Source organism: Esox lucius, chromosome 4 (assembly GCF_011004845.1).
Source record: "Esox lucius isolate fEsoLuc1 chromosome 4, fEsoLuc1.pri, whole genome shotgun sequence".
NCBI lineage: Eukaryota > Metazoa > Chordata > Actinopteri > Esociformes > Esocidae > Esox > Esox lucius.
The window spans coordinates 26,821,641-26,849,271 of NC_047572.1; the positions used below are offsets into that span (position 1 = coordinate 26,821,641).

The 27,631-nt window shown below is 41.4% G+C and overlaps 1 protein-coding gene across 1 annotated transcript in view; it reads left to right on the forward strand.

Annotated features, from left to right (window-relative positions):
• pdgfc (platelet derived growth factor c) overlaps nucleotides 1-27,631 on the forward strand; it is a 50,454-nt gene that overhangs the window by 10,708 nt on the left and 12,115 nt on the right. Inside the window, exons 2-3 of the mRNA XM_010899818.4 lie at nucleotides 21,225-21,417; nucleotides 27,434-27,611. Coding sequence (XP_010898120.2) covers nucleotides 21,225-21,417; nucleotides 27,434-27,611 — 371 coding nt within the window. The remainder of the gene's footprint in view (nucleotides 1-21,224; nucleotides 21,418-27,433; nucleotides 27,612-27,631) is intronic.

Sequence of the window (27,631 nt, forward strand, 5' to 3'; positions counted from 1 at the left end):
ATGGTTCATATATATGTATAATATTATTTCACTGGCGGGGTTCTGTTCCACTTTAAGCTATTTTATGCTTAAAAAGGGGTCTATAGAGATCAAATCACTTCTGTTACTGCTTTGACTGTCATTTGAACTGAGTGAGAAAAATCTAGAAACCATTAACTGAACGCCAGAAATGTGCCAGCCATAATATATTTATGGGAAAAGTAAAACAGCACCTGTCCCAGTAATCACAGGTCTTGCCAGGGCCACGGTTTGCTAGCTTTTGTCGCGTTGCACATGGAGAGATTTGATATATCACAGAACGCCACTAACATACAGAGTCCGTAACCTAATCAGTGTACTATTCGGAGAATGCATGGCTTTTCCCAAGCTCAAATAGATTTTACGTACACATGCTGCCCTTCGCGGAACCCACACTAGTTCCCCCTGGACATTATTTATTACCCAGAACCCAAAAGTAATTAGAATACACATTGGGATGTTAGCTAAATCATTTAGTCACAACACACTGTATTGAGCTGAGGAGATACGCGAGGCGAGGAGTCAGGACGGGATGGCGTGTCGATGCATTCAGGAATCACCTTTTCATTCATGAAGACACATTGGTTTAGTGGACTGGTTGTAAAGGAGCAAGTCTTGGTTTGTCTTATTGCCAGGCATGGCTTTCTGATAATGCAGTCTGACACTGGCAGCTTAAACAAAGTGTCAAATATTGCATGAGGCATTTCTGTCCCACGGATTGTATCGGTCAGAAAGTGATTCAAGAGTTATCCCTCCTGCCCTATATGTGCTCGTCCTAGCGGATTCTACAGGCACAACGCAGTCAACGAGGACAAAGAACTGGGTAAGGACTACGTCACAGTGGGTCTTGAAGAGAAGCCTAATACATCAACCAACTTCCATCTGAATTGTTTGTATTTGGGCGACAGGTCAGCCAGTTATCAGTGAAGGTGTGGGGCGCTTTTTTCCTTTTCCCCCCCCTCACCAGGAAGCCAAACATCTGCTTAGCTGTTTCTCATTAGAGCTCATAGATGACAGCATTATAACATCTAGGGAGGCCTGCTGGCTAATGAGATGACATCGACAAGCCCAATCTATCATGTGCCACCCCCGTTTGTTGAACTCCATCTTTCATTCTATTCAGGTTGACAGCCAAAGTTTGTTCTACAAGCCGTCGCTCCCCTCCCACCTGTTGACAGGCCCTGCGCAGACATTTCAACTTGGGTCATTGAGTTGGCTTGTGTCTCGCATGGATTGGATATTGGATGGTGGCAATGAGTTTAGGCTATTCCCAGTAGCTGCGATGCAGATGATAAACAGTACCCTGTAACCCGGGGTTACCAGCACAACAATCTTAACCCTGACCTTGTAATCATGCATGCAGTGCTGCAGTTAGATGTGAGCCAAGTAATTAGACGTTTTTATATTGAAATGTGACTGTAATCAGTTTGTGAAGACATGTTGTGGCTGTGTTTCTGTCCTTACTGTTCTTGGCAACATTCCAAGACGTGTAGTTCGGAGCGTGTAGTGACTTGCCCCCCGACTGGTGCAGGTCCCATGACACTTAAAACTGTGTCCGTGCGGTGACGTGAATGTGCACGAGTAACCAGAGAGGAGTATCCTGTGTAAAAGTAAATTATGTGGAACTACGAAAATAATCAGGGGTACAAGGTTTTGTTTGCCTTCAGTGATTCAAAGGCAGATCACTCAGATGTGTAAGAAGGAGCCACATTTGCCCCAAGTTACACATTATTAGGACGTATCAAGTCAAAGAATTATCATGATGGATATTATTTGGAGGTCATTTTCTACTGTTGAACTGTGATATACTGTGTGATTTCTTTGGTTTAGTTTCACTAAACAAACTCCTTCAAGATGATAAATGACTAATGAAGACGATTGCACAACTCACTGAATACATATAAATCTGTCATTTTGATTGCACCCATACAGTCCAAATAGCTAGAGGAAGTGTTGAGTAGTCAGGGTGTGTGCTCTGCACACCTCACACCTGCCAAAGATCTATACCTTCCGGCACTTTAAAAAGGACAAAGGCTGTGTTTGAACAAACCAGATAAAAAAATGAATAATGACAAAATAGAAGTTGGAAGGAAGTACTTTAGTCTATGAAGGTATTTCTTCAATACCTGCCCTTTGAACTTCCTTTAAATGATAGTGCACTATAGTGCACTTAGTTGTGCTCTCATAGTGTCTTCCTCAGTGATGGGAGGAAACTAGACAGGGCAGTGCTACTTCACTGCAGCCCCTGCAGCGCTACCAGGCTTGTACAGATTAACTTGTTGACCGGCTGGGTCCTACTAATCAACCATAAACTACCCAAAATACCCCAAATGTACTCCAAACGTGTACCCAGAATATCCCAAATGAACTCCAAACGTGTACCCAAAATATCCCAAATGTACTCCAAACATGTACCCAGAATATCCCAAATGAACTCCAAGCATGACCCCAAAATATCCCAAATGAACTCCAAGCATGTACCCAAAATAACCCAAAGGTATTCCAAACGTGTACCCAAAATAGCCCAAAGGTACTCCAAACATGTACCCAAAATAATCCAAAGGTATTCCAAACATGTACCCAACATAACCCAAAGGTACTCCAAATATTTACCTAAAATAACCCAAAGTACTTCAAACATGTAACCAGAATATATATATTTATTTCTATGCATGGCATATCTCGATTGATCAGCATCACATTTGGTTTCTTTTTTATATTTACATTCCTCTGCCCTATTTTTATGTTTTATGTCAGGGCATTATTTTTATTAAAAGCTTTTATGCAGAGAAGGTTCTTCTCAATCAGAAGAGAGCTGTATCTACTCATTCAGACAATTAAACATCAATCTGGTTTCAAAAGTAGATTTCAGTCAATGTGAACCCTATGACATTAGACTAGTGATCTGTGCTTATGTACTCTGAGTCTGATAGGTTGGTGGAAGGAAATTGAACATTTTGGATTCTCAAATCAGAGAAGGAAATAAACCAATTTGTTTTCACAAAAAAATCTGTTTTTAATCATGTCAGTAACTGCTTTATCTCTCCATGTGGTGCCAAATAAAGTACATTTGAGTGATTGAAAATGTCACAAAAAACATAATACCTCATTAGCATTGTCACATGGCGGTAAGTAGCTTGTGCAAATATGCTACTTTAGAGCATTAGAGTAGTATCTTAGTCTTGTCCATTCTAACATGATGTCTGTGGCTATCAGCACATGATGTTGCAATCTAAATACATTAGATTTTATATAGATCTGATATACAGTGGGGAGAACAAGCATTTGACACACTGCTGATTTTGCAGGTTTTCCTACTTACAAAGCATGTAGAGGTCTGTCATTTTGATCACAGGTACACTTCAACTGTGAGAGACGAAATCTAAAACAGAAATCCAGAAAATCACATTGTATGATTTTCAGATAATACATTTTCATTTTTTTGCATTAAATAAGTATTTGATCACCTACCAACCAGTAAGAATTCCGGCTCTCACAGACCTGATAGTTTTTCTTTTAGAAGCCTCCTGTTCTCCACTCATTACCTGTATTAACTGCACCTGTTTGAACTCGTTACCTGTATAAAAGACACCTGTCCACACACTCAATCAAACAGACTCCAACCTATCCACAATGGCCAAGACCAGAGACCAGAGAGCTGAGTAAGGACATCAGGGATAAAATTGTAGACCTCAACAAGGCTGGGATGGGCTACAGGACAATAGACAAGCAGCTTGGTGAGAAGGCAACAACTGTTGGCACAATTATTAGAAAATGGAAGAAGTTCAAGATGACGGTCAATCTCCCTCGGTCTGGGGCTCCATGCAAGATCTCACCTCGTGGGGCATCAATGATCATGAGGAAGGTGAGGGATCAGCCCAGAACTACACGGCAGGACCTGATCAATGACCTGAAGAGAACTGGGACCACAGTCTCAAAGAAAACCATTAGTAACACACTACGCCGTCATGGATTAAAATCCTGCAGCGCATGCAAGGTCCCCCTGCTCAAGCCAGCGCATGTCCAGGCTGGTCTGAAGTTTGCCAATGACCATCTGGATGATTCAGAGGAGGAATGGGAGAAGGTCATGTAGTCTGATGAGACAACAATTTAGGTTTTTGGTCTAAACTCCACTCGCCATGTTTGGAGGAAGAAGAAGGATGAGTACAACCCCAAGAACACCATCCCAACCATGAAGCATGGCAGTGGAAACATCATTATTTGGGGATGCTTTTCTGCAAAGGGGACAGGGCGACTGCAGCGTATTGAGGGGAGTATGGATGGGGCCATGTATCGCGAGATCTTGGCACACAACTTCCTTCCCTCAGTAAGAGCATTGAAGTTGGGTCGTGGCTGGGTCTTCCAGCATGACAACGACCCGAAACACACAGCCAGGGCAACTAAGGAGAGACTCCGTAAGAAGCATCTCAAGGTCCTGGAGTGGCCTAGCCAGTCTCCAGACCTGAACCCAATAGAAAATCTTTGGAGGGAGCTGAAAGTCTGTATTGCCCAGCGACAGCCCCGAAACCTGAAGGATCTGGAGAAGGTCTGTATGGAGGAGTGGGACAAAATCCCTGCTGCAGTGTGTGCAAACCTGGTCAAGAACTACAGCAAACATATGATCTCTGTAATTGCAAACAAAGGTTTCTGTGCCAAATATGAAGTTTTGCTTTTCTGATGTATCAAATGCTTATGTCATGCAATAAAATGCTAAATAATTACTTAAAAATCATACAATGTGTTTTTCTGGATTTTTATTTTAGATTCCATCACTCACATTTGAAGTGTACCTATGATAAAAATTAGACTGCTACATGCTTTGTAAGTGGGAAAACCTGCAAAATCGGCAGTGTATCAAATACTTGTTCTCCCCACTGTAGATCTGATAAGATGATTATTGCCATAGCTGACTCAATAGTGTGTTTTTTTTTTCCAGACAGGTGAGGGTTGAAAAAAGAACACTGATTTATCAATCAGTGAAGTTAATCTTACCCATGTTATTAACTGGGATGTTTTTATATTGATGTTCAGAATTTATTTAAGTGGCATTATCAATCTTAAACACAGTTTGAGATAAACTGCCTAGTCCTAGAGGCCTGATGGTCTGGACTGCAGAGCTCCAGCATAAGATTTCAAGTGAGTTTTGGTACCTGTAAGGGGCACTTCCGAATTAAGTTAGGTACAGTTGGGTTCCTGTTTGTGGAGCCTTTAGGTACATTGATTTGTAGGAACCACATAATCAGAACTTCAGGGGGAAGGGCACACAGACATCACACGGTGATGAAGGTGTAGGCGCTTTCTGGACCAGCTGCCTGAATGAGTGTGGGGTCATTTAGACGTCCTAGTGGAGTTCAGCTCTATACAAGAGTTTCTTCTTATTTCACATTGATATTCTAGTCATTTAGTGGTCACAAATTGCACTGGCATGCAAAGTGTTATACTGCTAGTCGTAACAAAGTGTAAAGCAAACTTGGTTATTTTCTGGGAAAGGTACAAGGCACACATGATTCAGCACCTGTTTTATTAGCGTCCACAGTAAAGTGAACAAGGCTGCAGGCCTTTTGACGAATTGGGACCGTCAGAAGCTTAATGACCTGTAGAAGTTGTTAAAGAGAAAGTGAACACAGAGGGTTTAGTACTTAGATGCCTCAGTCATTTACAGCCTCCACTTTTCCCAGAAACTGAAATGTATAAAATGAGAAATTTTGGGTGCATATCATCACCTAAATACTCCCCAGACATTAGGTGATATTCTGTCCATGAATACCCCAGGGTCTTGTTTGCACACACTAGACACACTCTCATGCGCTCAGATTTGTAACAAAGACAAGACCTCTTACAACTTACTGTATCTTGTATCAGTTAGCAGGATGGAAAGATTAACTACACCGGCATAATCACCTGCTAACTATATTGTGGCAAAGTTCATTTTTCCCCGTAATTCAAATCAAAAAGTGACACCTTCATATGTTCTAGATTCATTACACCATGTGAAACATTTCAAGCCTTTTTTGTTTCAATCTTGATGAATACAGCTTACAGCTCATGGAAATAAAAAACCCAGTATCTCAAAATAGAATAAAACATTTACAATACAGAAATGTTTACCTGAGAAGAGCTTTAATCCGCTAATTAACTCCCTGAGCCTTCAATCTCTCAGTCTGGTTCAGTACACACAACCACAATCATCGGGAAGACAGCTGACTTGACACTCATTGACATCCTCCACGAGGAGGGTAAGCCACAGAAAGTCATTGCTGAAAGGGCTGGCTGTTCACAGAGTGCTGTATCAAAGCATATTAATGGAAAGTTGACGGGAAATTTGTGTTAGGAAAAGGTGCACAAGCAACAGGGATGACCGCATCCTTGAGAGGATTGTCAAGAAAAGCCGATTCAAGAACTTGGGGGAGCTTTACAAGGAGTGGACTGAGGCTGGAGTCAGTGCATCAAGAGCCACCATCCACTGACATGTTCAGGAAATTGGCTACAATTGTCACATTCCTAGTGTCAAGCCACTCCTGAACCAGAGACTATGTCAGAAGTGTCTTACCTGGGCAAAGGACGAAAAAATCTGGACCATTGCTCAGTCCTCTCTTCAGATTAAAGTACATTTTGCATTTTATTTGGAAATCAAGGTCCCAGAGTCTGGAGGAAGAGTGTTATTTATTGATCTCGGGCCTATTCCAGTGCGCCATCTGTTTGTGATTATATTAGTGTAACTTTTTTTTTTCTTACAATTGTTATGCCTTTGGCCAGGTCATTGTAAATGGGAATTAGTTTAAAATGTAGAACTAAAACTGTAAAGAGACAGACACACTGGTATTTACCTATGAAGCATATACACAGCATCTACCAATATCCTGTATTTAGGCACTTTATTCACAGAATCAATTGGGCATTTGGGTTGAAGGTCTGAACTGAATTTAATATATTGTTCCCAATACAAGACCATAGTCTGGTAGAGTGCTTTTAGCTTTGCTGCTCTATCATCCTGGAACATGTTGTAGAAAGACCTAAATCTAGATCATTTCATTCTGATTGTTGATTTTAAATCTGAAATTAGAGGGCAGCTGAAAAGAAATTGCACGTGTTTTAAAACCGGCTCCTAAACTCCTCTATGCACTTGCATCTTTAACTCTGAGACTTGTGTTTTTTGTGTTGTGTTTTGTCTTGTGTTTTACTATTTAGTCTGCTTTCTTGGCATAGGCACACTTGAAAAAGAGAGAATAAATGTGAAAACTCAATGTGACCTTTCTAGTTAAAATAAATACAATTCAAATGTCACTGTGAGGTATACTGTACCTTTATGCACTGCATGTTTAGTGGGTGGAGGAATGAGAGGATTTTTGAATGAATTTAATTGACGACAATGTACGTGGGTCTTTAAGATGTAACACACTATATTTTAAGAACTCATGAGTGAATTAAGATGTATTTGATGTGACAAACCAATAGGAGTGATGAATTGAAACATTAAGTTCAACACCAGTGTTTGCCTGCTAAATATCTTAGGTGATCTGAAATGTATAAAAAACGTATTCTCTCAAGCTCATGAGTTGTATCATATAAATCAAGTTGGCATTCTAGTAGTACTGCCTTTCTGAAATTTTCTTAGAGATTGTTGGAGGTCTTAATTGGGAGAGAAATATTCTAGCAAGAACATCATCATTGATGGAATCAACCATTTTAACACTGTCTTCTGCATGGGACATTCAACTGAATTGGCTGATCCCTCTTCATGATGCGGTTGGTCTTGTGATCAACCGCGTCACCAAGAGATATCAGCCAATTTGTTATGCTAAAATTGACCACTTTTAGAAGGAGTTGGCCTCAGTGGCTCTGCCAATGCTGGGAAATATTTTCTAACAGCATGAGATGCGACCTCTTTTCATCTCTATGGAAACTAACTAGCTTCACATTCCGCCTGAGGGCTCACCACATTTTACAATAGTAACCAGGTTTTTGACTGAACTTTCATTTGGTCTATGGCTTATTGAAAGGTTAAAGATGAAGGATAGCGTTTAAATGTAGCTAGCTTGATATAGTCTCGCTAGCTGGATGTTTGTATCCTATGCAGCTCTTGTTTCGTGTGATTGGAAGTGTAATGCTGAACAACTTGCCGCATCCAGACCTAGCAGAGGAAAAAGAGGAAGTCATCAAATGGAGTGACTTTGAGTGACCAATCGGAGAACCGGTTGGGATGACCAGTTGAAGAGCTCTTGCCTGTCTCAGTTCTCCCTGGCTTTCTCACTGATGCTGGCTCCACTGCCTTTTGAGCCTAAATGGCCTAATATTTCCCCCAAGGCAACCAGATTGTTGATATCTATTTTAAATAGTTTTCACGGGTTTACATTTAATTGTTTGAAATTCGCATTGGTTTTGAAATTCTTTGAAAAGTGCTAGAAATTACAGCACATTCGCTTTGTATTAATCCCTTCTGTTGAATATTTGTTTCTGGCTTGCAGCAAATCGTGTGCAATCATTTTGGGGTAGTTACACAACTTCGTTCTGGTTTTCTGTCTTTCCACTTAGGGAATTGTCTTATACTTTGTAGAAATGCTTAGGATTCTTTAGGAGGGTTATTAATTAATGGATACACAATTGTGATTTAATTTGAAACTGTGTAAGTACCAACATCATTATTTAACATTATGAATATATCAGGGTGTCATGATTACTGCTGCTTTTCATGAAAACAATTTGTCAGTGACCCCTTAAAAAAAACGTTGTTATTTTGTAATCCTCAAATTGCTACCGTTGGCTGAATGGCGTTGGAAAGTAATCATCTGACATATTTCATTACTTTGGGCTCTGTTGGGCCATTTGATCCCCACTGTTGCTTCCCTTCTCCTGGCAGCTGGGTTATTGGAGCCCAACAGGCCAGCCATTAAAGGTTAAACCTTTACTCCATTCTTCCTTTGCCCCACCCAAATGCAGTGCAATAAAAAAAAAAGGGGGTCCGGGATAATATCCATAAATGCCAGAACAGGCACCCCCAAAGTCCTGCTGCCCCCTTCCTCCAGTCTATCCTCGGCCCTGCATTGGGTCATGTGCAACTCCGCGGTTAGCGCAAATGTCCCAAAGCTGAGGGAGTGTCAATTGTCAAGAGTGAAGGGGGCTAATTAGACCCTCTGGTGGCCCCTTCCAGTGAGTGTTCAACAATGAATCCTCCACAAACAACGTGGAATCCCATAATGCGCACGTTATTTTTGATCTCGCAAACTTTCACACGTAAGAACATATGGGTGTTCCTGATTATATGAAACATGCATTTATATCTGATTTTGAGACATAACACATAATACAAACACCAAATAGACACTTAATGCCTACACAGAACAATATGGCTCCCACGTTACTGAGGTTTATTTCTATGAAAATGATAGGAGGGATTATATTTGAATTTAAAGTGGACCAGGAATTGCATAATTCAAGTCAGAAGTGTGTCCCAAACACTATTAAACCCCTGGCTACTCTGTGGAAGTGACCCATAGAGGTCAACACATCCCCCTGTTGGGCGCTCCGAAGACGTTTGTAGGGCGTAGGGGTTGACTTGGAATTTATATGTACACTAAAAAAAATGAACTTTGAGACGAACCGTCAAAATAAATACCACAATTGACGTGGTTGACTAAAACTAAGCCTAAAAACATCCATGTATTTTTTTATGATAGTTACCTTTTAATTAGAATTACAGAGTTGCCAGGAGATTGATCTACAGTGAATCTCAGGGATAAAAGCAGAGCCATAACATTTGCTCTTTAATTGCCCAGATTAAAATGTTCTACTGCGCTTGTCTCCTCTCCTGCCTAGGATTAATCATTCAATTTGCCACAGATGAAAATCACATTTAGACCTTTTAAAAAGTTCTACCCAGATTCATATTTCCAAGACTATTAAAGAGTTGCTCTGAAGTGCTGTATTTTGATATATATCGGTGAGGAAAGTTAAGAAAGTTTCAAAATGTTTGCATACAATTGACCTCATGTGATCAGATCTATTATATTATAAGTCATATTAACAGATGAAGTGGAGATGAAGTATGTGAAATTCTAGATGAATCCACTCAAGTGGGTTAAGTGTGTTTCCCACTCAGTTAAGTGGTCACTGGTGTTTCAGTTGGCTACATATTGAATGCATGCAATGATAACATAAAGCTTGTAACTCTACAAAACGCGTTAGATGCATTTGTAGTTATTTGGGGGTTGTGGGGGTTGTGGGGGTTGTGGGGGTTGTGGGGGTTAGGATAGGGTTTTGCCGAATATTAAGTTATGGATGAATGTTGACTGGAGTAGTTTTTTAAGTGATTAGTTAAATATGTTTCAGAAGATTTTTTACAATACATTTTATTTCGATGAACAGGATATTTTGCCAGGTTTGTATCAGAGATTCCTTTTTGCTACTGTGTAAATGGGTGAGAATGTCAATTACCCAACATCACCTTCTTAGGCAAGGTGGGGCACTTTTCAGACAGATACTCTCCACAGTAAATGATGTCTAATGACCATATCTTACTCAATGAACATTTACACTTTGTTGAGCTGATTAGAGGTCCACATAGTTTTTCAACAAATGAATTTAATGTTAGACACATTTGCTATATAAAGACATTTTAAAAGATCACTTTTTGTGTTATTTTGACAGGTTTACTTCCTCTACTATTAGGTCTTACATTTTGATTTGAACACAGAAATACTGCACCTACATTCACAAAAAAATTAAACCTCCTGACTTTGCAATCTGCAGCTACACCAATGCTGCAGTTTGTGGCTTTTGCTTGATGGCTGTAATACAATCTGTTTTCAAGGGCTTGCGGTTGGCCAATTAAATAAGTGTGGTCTCTGGTGAGAAGTCACAAGTAGGCCTTTTCATTTATAAGCTAAGATTACCAGTAATGGACTCTGGGAGGAATATGTATGAAGTTGGGGCTCTATATGAAGTGTGAATGTCGGTATTGTCCAGGCTGCAACCGGAGATATAGAAGACTTTGGCACTTTCTGTGTTGAAAGCATCTCAAAATGTTGACCCAGCTCTCTTATACGTTCAGTTCACATGTTATTAAGACCTCCACTGTGGAACTATTTCAAGGTGGTCATTGTGAATAAAGTGTTCTACCTTCGGGCCTGTGAAGGTAGGCTATTTACAAAGGAGTCCCGGAATCGCCCGTCTGTCTTCGGTCTCCACTCCGTTCAGCTTGGGTCTCTAATCAACCTTTAGGAGTCTTTGGATCTAGATAGGTAAGCTGTGTGTCAATATGGCCTGCCTACATAAAACTGTAATTTACTCCAAACATCCAGCTGTCTGTTTCAACAGATGTGACTACAAAGCAGCCCGGAGCTGTCTCCACCATAAGACTGCACAGCTGTGTAGGGAGCTTTCAAAAAAAAAAAGACATGGCTTGTCTTTCAACGGACTGGTGCTGAGCCAGACATAGGGTCAACCTTGTCTCCCTGTGTTTGGAAGATGTCTTGAACCCTCCCGTCTACTCCAAACCTATTACGTCTACTGCAAAACAAGAATTACCTTAGATATCTACTCATGGTGTTGACGGCTAATGCATAAATGGAGTTAAATCTGGTCACCCACAACAATGAAAGGTCTGATGTAATCTTTTTTGGTAAACAGTCTACCTTCGTTTTAGCAAAGTAGCTATAGATCTCAACTTGACTTTCCCACAAAATGTACTGTATGTTTGGTTGTGAGGGTTGTTTTTTTTTACCTGGTTATTTTACCTGGTATGTGAGCGCAATCACCTGGGAGCAGTTAAGGTCAGAGTTTTTGCCTTGGTCTGTTTGTAGATTAAACCTTTGGTCTGCTGGCCCAATGCTCCAGACCACTAGGCGACCCTGCCATCCCAGCTGCTGGGAGTGAGAGTTACTGTCACTGTCAAATACCATTATTACATTTTCTTAGGGCTGAATTCAGTCAGAATAAGTCAGAATAAGTCGTAGGAGGCCTACAAACATTGCCCTCTTTAAAGGGATGAATATGTTTGTGTGATAACTCTGTGGGCAGCGAGTGAACTCTAATAAGAAGGACATTGTCATAGGTGCTTTGAATGAACTCTGGGCTAATAAACTCAAAAGGAACTGTTAAAGAAATGTTCAGCGGAATTGATCAGATAGCAGCTTGTGCTTCTCCGTGATGGCTGGCACACAGGTGATGTCATGTCTAAGTGCAAACCCAGGGATCAGGGGTCAAAATCCCAGGGGTCAAGCTGTTGCCTACACACAAATAGAAATCCTGTAGTGAAAGTATCAGTGAGGTGGGGAGAGGGACACCTGATCTTTTTTTTTTTTTTAAGTCCAGACACCAGTGTCAGCACTAATTAGGCTCGCCCAAATCGTGGAGGGACTGGAACCGTTTGTAACCCGAGCAGAGACCAAGTGTTGGGTAAAATTCAGTCACTAAAATGGCAAGAGTCGAAGTGTTGAAAGACTTCAATTTAGCTTGGTGTGTCTCATTTTCACACAGCCACACATTCTCACACATTCTCACACATTCTCACACATTCTGGCAGGCCACATCACATGGGCTAACATTGGAAGAATTGATTGTAAATGTTCAAGTTACATTTGTTCCTCTCACATGCATGCTTTTACATCGAGCAAGTTCTTACTGAGATTTAGACTATGCCTGTATTACTACAAACAAATGCATATCTTGCAGTAGCTGCCACTTTTAAAGACCTGTTCAAGCTTCAGTGGTTCATGTATACTTTTAACCAGAGAAATGTGTTTCTGAAAGAAGACAAAAGTGCTTTCCTGTATTCATGTGAATCAATATTTGTTTTTCTGATTTCTTAAGCTGCCTTAACACCACCAGAATACCTAAAGGGTGTACTGCCAATCCAGTAGTTCAAACTCCATTCATTCTAACTCAACTCAGTGGTTCAATCCATATACCATTCATTTTGGATTCTGGATGCCACTCAAATAACTACTTTGGTCTTCATTGAGCTTAGGTGACTCATCCATTTTAAAGCAATGCTGATACACAGCTCCAGGCATCCAATCAAAGTAAAGGTCTTGATATTTACTTTAATTGTGTACTTCAAGTCTACATGGTCCCTATGTACCTGCTAAATAAGGCACATCAGTCAAAGCATTAGGGTTGAGGGCTCATCTTAAAATATTATCCATATACCATATGTATTGATTCTCTGGATTCTATGATCCTCATGAATCTATGACTTACAGGACTCAGTGTGCAGTATTGCAACAATACAATGTGCCAAACATTGCTGAACTTCTGGAAATGGAAGTGTGTAAAACCTAATATAGATAGCAAGGTGGAAAAGGGGCACGCCCTGGCGTTTGGCACCGGTACACCCAACCAGCGCTAGATAACCTTATCTACCCAGCAAATCGATTTACTTATATAACTGGAGTCATCGAATATTTCTAATATCATCCAAGAAAATATTTTGATAGTCAGTTGATAATTTTCCTCCTTACCAACCAGAGCTAATAAATGAAAATCTAGGTTTACAAGCTGTCCATGTGACTAACAGCTTTGCAGTGTTCCCTAATGTCTAACATGCAGTGCGTACTGCAGTGGGAATCAAGTGGGAATAGCGATGCTGTGTGGTGTTTCCACATGCTTCGTAGTTGGACGTTCCTGCCTGGAAACTCTAACTAAGTGCCTGCAAGACGGTTACAGACAGAAAATATTAAAGAGTCTGGTCATTTGTTGAGGGTTACAAAGTGTCCCAAGAACTCGAAACATGATTTTGCCCCCCCCCCCCCCCCCCAGCTCAGCGCGCACTTGCCCGCTCACTCTTGTTGCGGTGTCGGGTTTGGCCACCTGATAGCATCCGCGGATGTTATGCCGTGCTTCAGCAGGACGTGCTGACAGATGGGCACTCCCGGGCCTGTGTTGTGACTGACAGGGTGAGATTACCCCCTTACTTTGTCAGGGAGCTTTCTTTACAGGATTGGGATGGGTACTGTATCTACTGGGACTATGGGCCGTTGAGGTTTTGTTACTGTTGAGACTGAAACAAAGGCATTTTGAAATGAAATATCTCTTTAATGCAACACCAGCTTTGTCTTACGCTGAATAATCCTCAAAACAGACCATCAACATTCAAATCCCACTCGGATGTGGTTTCTTATTTGCGTTTAAAGCTTTTACTCTTCCTGAATGGAGTTTCTTCGGTGAGGCAAAGTTAGCAGGAGACACTTATTTCCTGTTAGAAGTGTTACCAGCCTGTGAGTCTACTGTCTTTATAAGGCATGTAGTCAATAGCCCTTGGAATTCTCCTGTGTTTGTCTTCTCTGTAAATACTAACCCGCTGTAAACTATGACTGTATTGTCAAAGGGTTGACGCACGTTGTCAATGAAACACCTGTGACTTATAGCTTTCTAGAAACAGACATACTGTATAGGTGTAGGAACACACACACGCACCGTGTTACGAGCCAGCCATGCGTACTCTGTCCTCCCTGCCTCACCAGCCGTCACAGTAGCATCGGTGACCTCAGCAGGGGATTCAGGTGTCGAAGCCGTCACACTTCCTGTTTAATCTCATACACAAGCGTATGTCCCGCAGATTGAATCGTTACGGGAGGCAGCTGCCTCTTGCAGCCAAATTATTTTTATAACGGAACATTCCATTTTATTGTTTCTGTGGGGGGGAGGGGGGCGGTTCTGACCGACTGTAAACCATAAAATCTGTCAATATCCTAAAGCAGGGCCTAGAATTTACTACACCTGTAGTTCCCATTTCTAAGTTTTAATACACAACAGATGAGAGGGGGTGGGGGTTACGGCTAGGGCTGGGGGGGTATTGTTTCATTACCTGAGCAAAGCGGCTTGGACAGAGTCGCTAAGGGACTCATAGTGACTTGCGATTATTGGGCAACGCGGGTAACATTAAAAACTATTTTCATTAAGTGCCCCTAATGGTTCTGCTGTCCTTTCACAGGAACGGAAATTGCTGTCAAAACTATTTAGGCTTGACGTCTGAGACAGTGGCAGGACAGTCGAGTGAGCGTGGCTGAATTGTCTGATTACTGCCATCCGTTACGTGGCTACAATTATTTGTTTCCACTTAACAAGTGTGACTCTCGTGTCAGTGCCCTCCGTGGCAACTGGAAAGAGCTGGAAACAGTTTAACTCTGACCAATGCCAACTGAAACCCGGGAATTATTACTGCAACCTCTTCTGGAGAACCTTGCCTTAAACTCTGAGCGGAGTGCTTACCGTTTGGTCAGAGTTTAAGTTCTGTGGTCTGGCTTGAGTGCTGCCGACCTATTGGGGGTTTAGCTACTTCTGGTCCATAGCATGTCTCTGCAGTTCTCCTAGATTAGCTCAGGGCTAGAGGGTTTCTTTAATGTGACATATGTATTATATAATAATGAAAACGGGAAGGGGTTTTGATGTTACAGTTAAGCCAGATGCTGTAATGTTTAGTTAAAACTCACATTCCACGGAAGAAAGCACTGAGTGCCTTTTCACGTTTGTGTGTTTACCGCTGTGTGTTGACGTGTGTGTGTGTGTGTGTGTGTGTGTGTGTGTGTGTGTGTGTGTGTGTGTGTGTGTGTGTGTGTGTGTGTGTGTGTGTGTGTGTGTGTGTTTGTATGTGTGGTCTACGTGCTCTTGATTATGATTGAGTATGTAAAGTTTTGTTTACCGTTGTGACCATAATGATTTCAATCAGGTTCTGCATCCCTTTAATTTAGTCAGATATTCCAGACATGTTTACCCATGGTAGAAGTGGCAACAAAGCCAAATCATTCAGGAGATAAAGGTGCTCAAAGTTAACACATTAAAACCTGAAAAAACATTGTTTTCAAACTCCTATAATAATTTAGTTATTTCAATTTTTATTTTTTATGTCAATAACCTCCTTCTGAAAATACCTAAACTCAGATGTGTATAATTTTATAGCTCAGACCTAAAGGCGTTTGTTTTGCCTGTCATTACTTTATACAGGTTTGTTTTGACTGTCTTTGTCTGTCGATGGAGAGCATTACTTCCTGTTTCTTTCATTTTTTTTCATTTTATTTTGAATGGGGTATCATTTAAGAAGTTGAACTTCTTAATATGTTTGAATTCCACCTTCCAATTCGTACCACAAAGATAGTTGGAGGTCTTCAAATTAAAAAAGTTGACTCAGTTAATGAAACTGTCAATCGTCCAAAGGAAATTTATTAAAACCTTTGAAATATAAATTATAGAATATACATTAGCATTCACGTTCACATTATAAATTGGTTGGATCAGCAGCTATGTTAATGGAATTAACTGAAAGTTAAAGTTTCACATATGTTTTTATTACCTAAACCTGATATTCAAGAGTATATGTTATGTCTCAACTCATGTGAATTTAAAGAGGTGACAGAAATTATTGAAATCAAATTAAAATTCCCTCTGAGTTATTGTAATTGATGGGAATGTTCCTTTGTTCCTCAATGTCTGTGTGGATCTACACACTCTGTCGTCTTTTCCTTGGCCATGGGAAGGTTAATCATTAACAGCGGCAGAGTGGACCCGAAAGGTAACTCAGTAACGCGTGAACAAAGCACAATGGTACCACTGTATAGGCCTATTTATCCAAAACTCACATCCTCCCTAAATCGCGGTTACACTTTCCTTGCAGAAAAAAAAGCGAAGTGGGTCAAGGAAAAGTCATGTTTGAGGTAATTCACTCAGGGGACGAGTCTGTGATCATTATGTGACACTGGTTAACCTGGAGAGTGAGGTCATATGGAAGTCTGGTTTTCACCCACAAAGGGACGGGCTGAGAGGTCCATGTGTACCAGCATACAGTGTCCAAATGAATGCCAGGTTAATGGAAAAGTTGAAAGGGTAACTTTCTTAAAACCTGGATTATTTATGAGATAGTAATGAAAAGTTGGAGCCACTCAAACTGCTGAGGAACCTGGCAGCACAGAGGCAGTGAACTACAAAGGATTAATGGCATAGCTCTAATTGATGTTTTACCCGTGTGAGACCCAGAAATGCATTGACACTTTCAACACTGCAGACAAGGCAGTTCCTAGTAATATTTATTGTACGTTCTCTCATCCTTCTCTAAGATTATGTAAAAAAAAAAACAGGGAAATAAAAAAGATATTATTGTAAATATGTTTTTTTCTCTCTTCATGTTCCATGCGTCTGGCACGGTTAAACTGAGCCATGACAAAATTATATGCAACTAAGTATTCCATCTCCCCATTAACTACAGTAAAAGCCTAGGTTACTGTACCTTCAGTGGGCTAGCGGCAAATTGCATTTTCACTTGCAAACATAACTTGATTTCTATGATTTACCAGACTGTGGGTTTAAACGGTTCAACATGAAATATAATATCCCTTCTGGTTTGTAGATGGAGTAGAATTTCCTTTGTCTGCCTGTGTATCTAAATGGAAAAAAAAGAATCAGGGCATAATCCCTCTTTATTTTAAATATCCTTTCTCCCTCTTTGACTGTGTCTCACCGACACTGAGGGCAAACTTTACTTTTACGTTTTAACCTTAATTGCAGGCTTAATAAACAAGCATTCCATTCAGCATTTAACAGATTTTTTTCCCAAGGAATTACGTTTGGGAATGGTTCCAAAATGCATGTGTCTATGTATAATTGCACAATGTATGTTTTTAAGGGGGTTTGTTATTTGCTCAACCTACATTAAAACCATCTGTATTCTACTATTCTTGCACATGTTCGTATATACAGTATATCTTAGGTTGTGAGTTAAAGGAACACATATTTTCACATTAATCATTATGTACTTTATGAGCCTTTCTGTTCCCCCCACTGTAACAGGAAGATAATTAAAGACATGCCATTGTGATGGAAGACCTGGCCTTAATAGCATTAAAGAGCCTATCAGCTTGCTGGTCCTATAGCTGTTAGTGGCCCTGGCAGCCAATGAATAGCAAGCAATTAGTCAATCAAATGGGCTCTGTGCTGCCATAACTTGCACCGCAAGATGAAAAGAGCTATCAAACTTTTTTAACAACATCAAAGACATCAAGGAAGTTAAAGCTGGCTGAGGGATAAATGATGATCTGTTTATCTGAGGCTGAGAACATTAAGTGTTTTGTCTTCTGTAAGAGGTGTATCTGAGGTGTGCGTACGCCCATGTAATACTGCCTGAAGCGTAATAATCGCTTTTGTGTGAAATTATATATCATATATTGCACAAAATGTCAGTTTTCTATCTCCGGGGGGAGTGCAAGATTCTTCTTGCTGGAACAAGAAGATTTTTTCCTGGCTGTGATTGGTGTTTAATGCCAGTATATTTTGACTTGTGTGAAGGTACCAGGGTTTAAGTGAGAAGTCTTGACGTGCGATGTGTTTTGGTCTTTTTTGAGTGTCTCTTCCATACCTGGCACGCCACCAATGCTAAACGGAAACATCAAAGTCTTTCGACAGATTCTGATGTCAGTGTGTTATCTCACTAAGTGTTGTCATCACAATTTTGTATTTAATTTCTTTGGTTGACAACTGGGTATTTATTTCCAGAGGAACGAATTGTGTCTGTCACTGATGCAGATCTTGATGTAAAATCTGCGTTGCTGTGGATCAAAGCAAATTGGATCTTGGATCAAACCCTTACTCATAGGTTTCCTCAGTTGTGGACCGCTCCCTCTGTCAGCAGTGTTGTCCTTGGACTCTCCGAGTGCGGTTTTGGGGTTCACATTGAATCATTATTTGAGATTGTCCAGAACCAACACAGTCAACAACCAGGGCAAACCTCTCATGGCCTGTGTTTTTGTTTCTATCAAAAGCAAATGAGCTAGCCATGAATCATGCTTGGCGGATGGAAGTCACTCTTGTCTACAGTATATATGGCAACGTAATTTACACAGTATAAGTGCAAATGACACCACCCAAACCATCCAGCTCCACAAAATGGTTAGTCATAAGTTCAATACGCGAACAAACGTCCAATGGCACGTTCCTTCAAAAAGACCATTCATTAGCTTTTTTACTTCCCTGTAAGAGTGAAGGGGCGTGGGTCATGTCAGGCGTTCAGCCGACATTTATCCAGAACAGTTTACAGGAGGGATTTTTCAACTTGTCGGCTCAGGGTTTTAACCAGAGTCCTTTTAGTTACTGGCCCAAGGCTCTGTCCACTATTTCCACTGCATAAAACAATGTACAAATTCCTTTGTCAAATCAAACTAAGGCAGCAAGATCTAAAATGTGTGACTCTTGCAATTTGCTCTGCCTGACGCTTGATTAGAGAATGGAAATACTGTTATGCCTAACTGAAGTCCTGCACTTCACCTTCCTCATATTCACATTGTTTGTCTGTAGTCAAGCTCTGTTATACATCACATAAAATCATCATTGCTAGGAGAATGGTTCCTCTTGCTATTGCCTTATGGGTGGGGGCTCAGGTGGGAGGCAGGCAGTGCATTATGGGCCAGTGAGCCAGTAGAAGGAAAGACAGGTTATTGACAATGTATTGTGACAGGCCCTGATTCAGAGAGAGGATGTGGAAGTGGTGTGAATTTAGACCCCTTAGCTGTGGGGCCCGGGGCGTAACCGGCCCAACACGAGGAGCACATTAAAAAGCTGTCACACCGCCTGCCTCATACAAAAATCCTTCCATTGTTCTGGCCCCCTGCCTCATACAAACATCCTTCCATTGTTCTGGCCCCCTGCCTCATACAAACATCCTTACATTGTACTGACCCCCTGCCTTATACAAACATCCTTCCATTGTTCTGGCCCCCTGCCTCATACAAACATCTTTACATTGTACTGACCCCCTGCCTCATATAAACATCCTTCCATTGTACTGACCCCCTGCCTCATATAAACATCCTTCCATTGTACTGACCCCCTGCCTCATACAAACATTCTTCCATTGTTCTGACCCCCTGCTTCATACAAACATTCTTCCATTGTACTGACCCCCTGCCTCACAGGAATTTATGGAGACAGGAGATGCAGCATCACAATTGACAGCAGCGAGAGATTTGTATTAACATTTGTCGGGAAGGAGCTTCTTTTGATAAGCTTTTATGTTTTTGTTTTTTTATCACTCTGGCTGTAAGTCACTCAAATACTTTGCTTTTGTGGGAAAGGTCACATGTAGGGTGCCATGTAGATACACCTCAAACTGGAGAGTTTTCCAACTATTTACTATTTACTCCTAATATGAAGTTAAATGTTGCTATTCTTGGTTAGGCGAAGGCAGTGGACAAATGTTTGACCAAAGAAGACCATTGTCTCTAGCTCAAAGGTCAAGGTGAAAGTTACCTCAGATCTGTGCTGCTTTGAGCATCACAGTCTGGTCTTGCCGAAATCTATGGGATCAACATTATTGCCCCATTCCTTTGTAGAAAGCAGCCTGTTTTTCTTCCCTTCTATTTAGTCAAGGCCAAATTGTGTCATATTAACCCAGAAAAAGGCTGTTTAGTACCCAGGTCAATATTGAAAATGTGTTTATATGTCCTACAAGCTTGCGATCCATGAGAGTAAACTAAAGCTTATGGGTGAGAATAGAACACAGAATAGAAGACATTACTCTTTTTCAGACATGCAAGCCTACCTAACATGTTTCAAGTGTTTTCTTTTATACCTGCACTCTTACCTAACAGAAATTGAGTTATTGTGAGTAAAACAAATGCTTTTAAGGGTGGGATTACTGTGTCTGCTGCATCAGCAGAACATAAAACTCTGGTCTCTGCATTTCAATTTAACCCAAAACCATTTAATAAGTTGTACTTTTAATACTACATTTATTACTTTTTAAACATAATCAGAGGATCTGACGATCAATATTCAGTAAAGAAGCAATTCAGCTGGTAGCACATAGCCTCTGTGTAATAAATTATTCTTTATCCGTTAAGTGTTTGCATATTTTGCCTGGCAGAACACTGAATGCATTTCGCCTCTTTTTCTAAGAGATATTATTATTCTTTTTTTCCGTACCATCATGGTTTTCCTGTTTTAGTATGTTAAGTATTATATTGGATCTTTTAGACCTTCTATCCCATTCCCAAAAATGAATACAAGGTTTAGTGTTCTAAGTATGGTATTTTCCTATTCCAATACATGGCCTTCCAAAAAGGCCAACATCTTTCACAAAAACACAATTATAACTTCAGCAGGAACAGAATTTACCATTCCGTCTTAATCTTTAGACTCTGTTTTTAGTCTTCCCTCATGCGACACTTCAACCGACCAAAATGTAACATAACAGTAACGCACCCATTTCCCACCTTTATTTTTCGAAGGAGTCCAAGATTCCCAGCATGAGAAGGTAATCACCGTCACAGGAGAGGGAGTGATCCACAGTCCGGACTTCCCACTCACCTACCCCAGGAGTACTGTTCAGGTCTGGAGACTCGTGGCCTCTGGAGACAACAGAATCCAGTTGTCCTTCGACGAGAGGTTCGGCCTAGAAGACCCCGAGGATGGAATATGCAAGTACGATCATAACCATCAATTTACAAACCGGATGTGTGCATAATAGCAACAAGATTCAGGATTTGTGGTTAATTGCTAGTCTAACATGGCGAGCACTGTGTCCAGGCCCTCTTAGAATCATGGTGACTTAAAGAACAGCTTGTGTGCCTTGTTCTTTAAACTTATCCTGCACGTGACACACTGTCCATATAACATGTGTTTACTAGGTGAGTCTTCATGTTTTGTGTCATCTGGTATGTGAGATGGATGTTCTATTTTCTTATTTTCTGTATTACCATGACAATGGAGAGGCTGTGTGTTGACATCAGTCCATAGCGTAGATGTCCAGCCTCATTTACAATTCAGCAGGCTCAGACTCTTTCCGTCAGGACTTGCCCGGTTCTGTCTGCTGGCCAAGGCAGTCCGGCTGGGAGCGTGAAACACTGCATCATGTGGCGGTTGATGAATATTTAAAAAAAGCACCGCACCCAAGTGATTTGTTTTGCCTCGGGGCCCCGCGGCCACGGAGTGTGGATACTTATTTAGTCAGCAGCGAGTTCTCCGTGAACGGCCATCGTGATTGGACAAAATGACAGCGAGGTTGTTTGTCTCGGCTAAAGCCTGTGACCGGACTCAAAGCCTCACCTGCCTAATTTAATACCTCCCCTTCAATTTGCCAGCTAACTTTGCCTCTGTTGCCATTCATTTGGAACGGCGGTGCTGACCTGGTCCGCGATCGATTTCATTCTTGCGTTATACTCAGCGTCATGGCTCCAGTACATCGGGCCTGACTGCTCTGCTGGCATGGGGGGATCCTGTGCAATCTAGACAGCCTGGCTACTGTTTGAGAGCCCCCTGATGGCAGTTAGGATGTATGACAAGACAGATTTTGTTGTACCCACCTGAGCAATGACTGGCGGCCTTTCTGCTAGAACGCTTCCCAGACATTAGCTATGAGGCTGAGAGATATTGGCCAATTAGGAATGAGGGAAATTATTACGTGGCCATAATGGGAATAGGGCCAGGTTGGTAATGTTGCCATGACACCAGGATTAGAACCCCTACTCAAATGTTGCTTTACCCAAAACTGTGTTCTGGTTCTGGCCTAACCCATCTGGTTTTGGGACCAATCAGACAGTTCCCATTGTTTTTGAGAACCAAAGAACGTTCAGATTTGTTTTATTATCTAGAGATGATCTCAGCGGTGCGTAGGTCCAGGTTCCTTGTGTAGAACAGAGATGATCTCAGCGGTGCTTAGGTCCAGGTTCCTTGTGTAGAACACATTAGGACGTGGAGAAGGGGGGAGTGATTGGACAGAGCAAGGAGTTTGAGTAGCCAGGTAAGGGAGGATGTATTCTGATGAGTGGGGTCATGCACTAGGTAGTGTGTCCCACGATGGGGCAGATTGAGGGTTGACAGCCATTGGCCAGCCCCACATCTGGACAAGACTGCAGTCCCCAAGGAAGGAAGCAGATTAGAGAAACTTGGTCTTGCAGGGTCATACAATTCATAACTACTTCTACCTCTCTCCTGTCATTTGTCATTTTTCGCCCCAAGAACAAGTTTTATTGAATCAGGTCTTAAGACGCACAAATGGCCAGAATGGCAAACAGATAAGTGCACACACACACTCTTGCTTACGCTCTTCTCTCTCTCTCGCTCTCACTTCCTGTCTTTTACAGACAGACAGACACGCCCACGCGCCCTCTTGTCAGCTTTACACCATTCCACCACATCTCCAGTCTCTCCAGGTCTGTTAAAAATGCATTCCGTGTCCTCCCATAGGAATCAAAGCTGAAATATGTGAAGGGCGAACATTCACATGCACAGCCCTGTTGCTATGGTGCCTCACAGCACAACAGCCAGTAAATAAATAAGAGTCAGATCCTTGGTTTTCTAATTAGCGTCAGTAGTGGGGGATAATACAAATAAAAGGGCGGGGAGGGGTTGTGCGAGTGAGAGAGTGCCTCCAGTGAACAGTCATCCTCAACACGGGAAGGGGTCTTCTATAGTTGAGATGCTCATATACTATTCAGCTTGTCTGGGAGGCAATGAAAACATTCTGCCCAAATCTAGCGGATGCATAGCAGCAAACTGACACACAGCTACAGTTCAATGGGTCTCTGAGCATGTGTGTTTCGTAGACAACGTGTGGGAGTGTGCAGGTACAGAGGATATAAAAAGTCTACACACCCCTGTTAAAATGCCAGGTTCTTGTGATGTAAAAGAATGAGACAAAGATAAATCATGTCAGAACTTTTTCCACCTTTAATGTGACCTATAATGTGAACAATTCGATTGAAAAACAAACTGAAATCTTTGAGGGGGAAAAATTTAAAACTCACAATAACCTGGTTACATAAGTGTGCAAATCCTTAAACTAATTATTTGTTGAAGCACCTTTTGAATTTATTACAGCACTCTTCAGATCACCCCACAGATGTTCAATGGGATTCAGGTCTGGGCTCCGGCCGGGCCATTCCAAAACGTTAATCTTTTTCTGGTGAAGCCATGCTTTTGTGGATTTTGATGTGTGTTTTGGTTCGTTGTCGTGATGAAAGGTGAACTTCATCTTCAGCTTTCTAACGGACGCCTGAAGATTTTGTGCCAAAATTGCCTGATATTTGGAACTGTTCATAATTCCCTCCAGCCTGACTAAGGCCCCGTTTCCAGCTGAAAAAAACAGCCCCAAAGCATGATGCTCCCACCACCATGCTTCACTGTGGGTATGGTGTTCTTTGGTTGATGTGCCTTGTACTTTTTGTGCCGAACATACCTTTTGGAATTATGGCCATAACCCATGTGCTTTTGGGGGACTTTTCTTTTGTGCAAACTTCAGCCGAGCTTGGATGTATTTATTTGTAAGAAAAGGCTTCCGTCTTGCCACCCTACCCCATAGCCCATTCATATGAAGAATAAAGGAGATTGTTGTCACATGTAGCACACAGCCAGTACTTGCCAGAAATTTCTGCACTTCCTTTAATGTTGCTATAGGCCTCTTGGAAGGCTCCTTGACCAGTTTTCTGCTCGTCTTTTCATCAATTTTGGAGGAACGTCCAGTTCTTGGCAAAGTCTCTGTTGTGCCATATTTTCTCCACTTGATGATGACTGTCTTCATTGTGTTCCATGGAATATCTAATGCTTTGAAAATTATTGTGTACCCTTGACTCCTGACTGATATCTTTCAACAACGAGATACCCCTCTGATGCTTTGGAAGCTCTCTGTGGACCATGGCTTTTGCTCTGAGATGCAACTAAGAAAATGTCAGGAAAATCCTACTAGAACAGCAGAACTTTATTTGAGATTAATCAGAGTCACTTTAAATGATGGCAGGTGTGTAATGACTTCTATTTAACATTTGAATGTGATTGGTTTATTCTGAACACAGCCACATCCACATTTATAAGAGGGTGTGCACACTTAAGCAACCAAGTTATTGTAAGGTTTTTATTTTTCCCCCTCAAAGATTTCAGTTTGTTTTTCAATTGAATTGTTCACATTATAGGTCACATTAAAAGTGGAAAAAGTTCTGACATGATTTATTTTTGTCTCATTCTTTTACATCACAAGAACCTGTCATTTTCACAGGGGTGTGTAGACTTTTTATATCCACTGTACGTCAGTGGACTGGTGAATAAACAGGCTATGTTGGAGGGTCTGGACAAATGAAACAATGTAATAAGCAGGTTGCACCGCAATATCAATAAGCCACGAGGCCCTGTGTTTCTGGCATCAGTTAGATCCTGCAGGGCTCCCTCCTGCCTCACCGTCCGGTCCTGCCTCGCTGTCCTGTCCTGCCTCGCTGTCCTGTCCTGCCTCGCTGCCCTGTGCACCGTGTCAAGGGGTTCATGTTGACAGCAACCAATGCTGATTGAGGATACCCTTAAAAACATTAGTTCAGACAACATTATTTCTCCCTATAGCATAGCCCTATTTTAGTTCTAGGCAGAACCCTTGTTGGTTCCATGTAAAACCCACTGTGAAAAATGGCTGTGTTAAAAATGAAAAAGTAGGACTGGTTATAGGCACTGATCTCCCAATTCTGATTCAGTTTTGATTCAATTTGGATATAGTGATAATTACAATACCAACATTGATTATAAGAGAGATTCTCTGAGAATGAAGGCTATGAGATGCGCAGGGAACATCACACAATTGTAGATCCAGCTACAAGTCTAAACACAAATGAATAGAGAAGTTAGTCACCATTTTATTGTGGTTAAGTAGTGTGAGAATGGGACCTGTGAGTATCCATTTCTGCATGCTAACCACACACACGCGTGTATAGCTAAACGCTTTAAGCGACTTTACTATGTGAAACTTCGTTTAGCCCAATTTCTCTTCCTACTTCGTGACCTTTCCCAGGTTAAACAAAACCACGCCAGGAAATGTGTTGGTCTGGGTTTATTTAAAATTAGAGCAAATCCCTTTTTAGTTGTGTTGGTTTAAAAAAAAAGTGCTCAAACTGAAACTGTCAGGCAGACGGAAAATGTAAACCAAGTCCTTGGTAGCCAAATCTCTGCACTGGCAGTGCTGGATAACAGGTAAGTGTGCCTGTCAACAGCACTAGAGTGATTAGTACCAGACTTAGCTGTGGACTGTGAAATAAGTGTTTATTAAAAGCTCCTGGGATCATTGGTTCCACACAGAAAAAATTGAAAGACACAAGGCTCACAAGCCTGGAATGTTTTTTAAAAGCCGTGGTTAATCAATATCGAAGAGTCACATCAATGGTTTTCTGGAACAGTTGTGTTTTCAGAGGTTGTCACCTCTTGTTGCTCTGGAATGAAAATTGCATATATTTCACTAGACAAAAAAGGTGTTTATAAATATGATTTGTCATTTTCATAAAAATTAAAAAAAACATACACAACAGCAGTACAGATCATATTCTGAATACCCACAGTAAAAAGATCATTACACGTCAACACATTACCCAAAACACAACTACAGACTCACATTTCTCCAGATATCTATTGTCTTTTCTCCCCAACTCCCCAAAGTGGTCCTGTAATTCCAAGCAAACTGTAGAGAATGGCACAGGAAAAAATTACTTGCTTTAAGGGCCCAAGATCCATCGTCGTGAGTGGTAGCGCCATGCTATCGCTAATGAGTGCATGTTTAATTAAAACGCAAATCCAAAGCTCAACAAAAGACTTATGGTGTTCCACATTAGCCTAATAGCCTGTCCCATGCGTTTGCTTCAAAACAATTATCTCTAACCAGAGGTGACGGCCACTAATGCTGCTCCCTCCCCAACCCACCTGAGGTTGCTAGCGGAATGAACACACAAGCTCACATTTTCTGCATTTAATTCAGTCTCTCATTCATGTTGCTGCCCATAACTCCCTGCGGAGGCCCTGTCAGCCTCAGGCCTTGCTTTTAGAAGCTGTTAAAGCAAAATCTCCTGAATGAAAGGTAGGGCGGAGGAGAGGACAGCTTCTCTGAGGTGTAATATGGCTGAGGAGAGACACAGACTGACTTTACGTTAAAGGGATAGTTTGAAATCTGTAAGTGATGCTTTTTATTTTCTGAGCGTTATCAGATTTTGGTTTACAATTCACAATTTGAATTGCATTATGAAATTGTATGAAGTTGTAGGTAGTTTAGCGGACCAATGCTCACTAGCGCTAGCCTAATTGCTAGAAGTCTACAGTAACTGATAGCAATGGTAGCTGTTCCCATAGACTTCCAGGAATGTAACTTCTTATTGGCAAAAACCAAGACCTATCTCCTTTTTTTGAATAGCATTGTACTCCATGAGTAAAGAAATTCACCCATGCTGAGAGAAGGAACCATGAAACCCTTTGGATTTCCATAGCAATTAAATAGTGTCTCAGAAGATAGACACATTTTGCAAGTCCCCAGTTTTCTGTGTGATGCATGCATGAAGTGCTCGCTTTCTTTCAGTGCATGCCAACTTTACACCCTGTCCTCAAAGGCTGTGTGAATTCCGAGGACCACACACATTTAGCCAAACCGCCTCTCTCCCTCCTCTCTCTCCCTTTCCTTCTTTCTCCCTGGCCCTTTTTCTAGGTATGATTTTGTGGAGATTGAGGAGCCATCTGAAGACACCATCCTAGGCCGCTGGTGTGGGTCAGAGGCACCAGCCAGCCACACATCCAAAGGCAGTCAGATCCGAGTGCGATTCATCTCTGACGAGTACTTCCCCTCTGAGCCTGGCTTCAGAATCCACTACTCCCTGCACCCAGTGGTAAGACACCTTCTACAAAC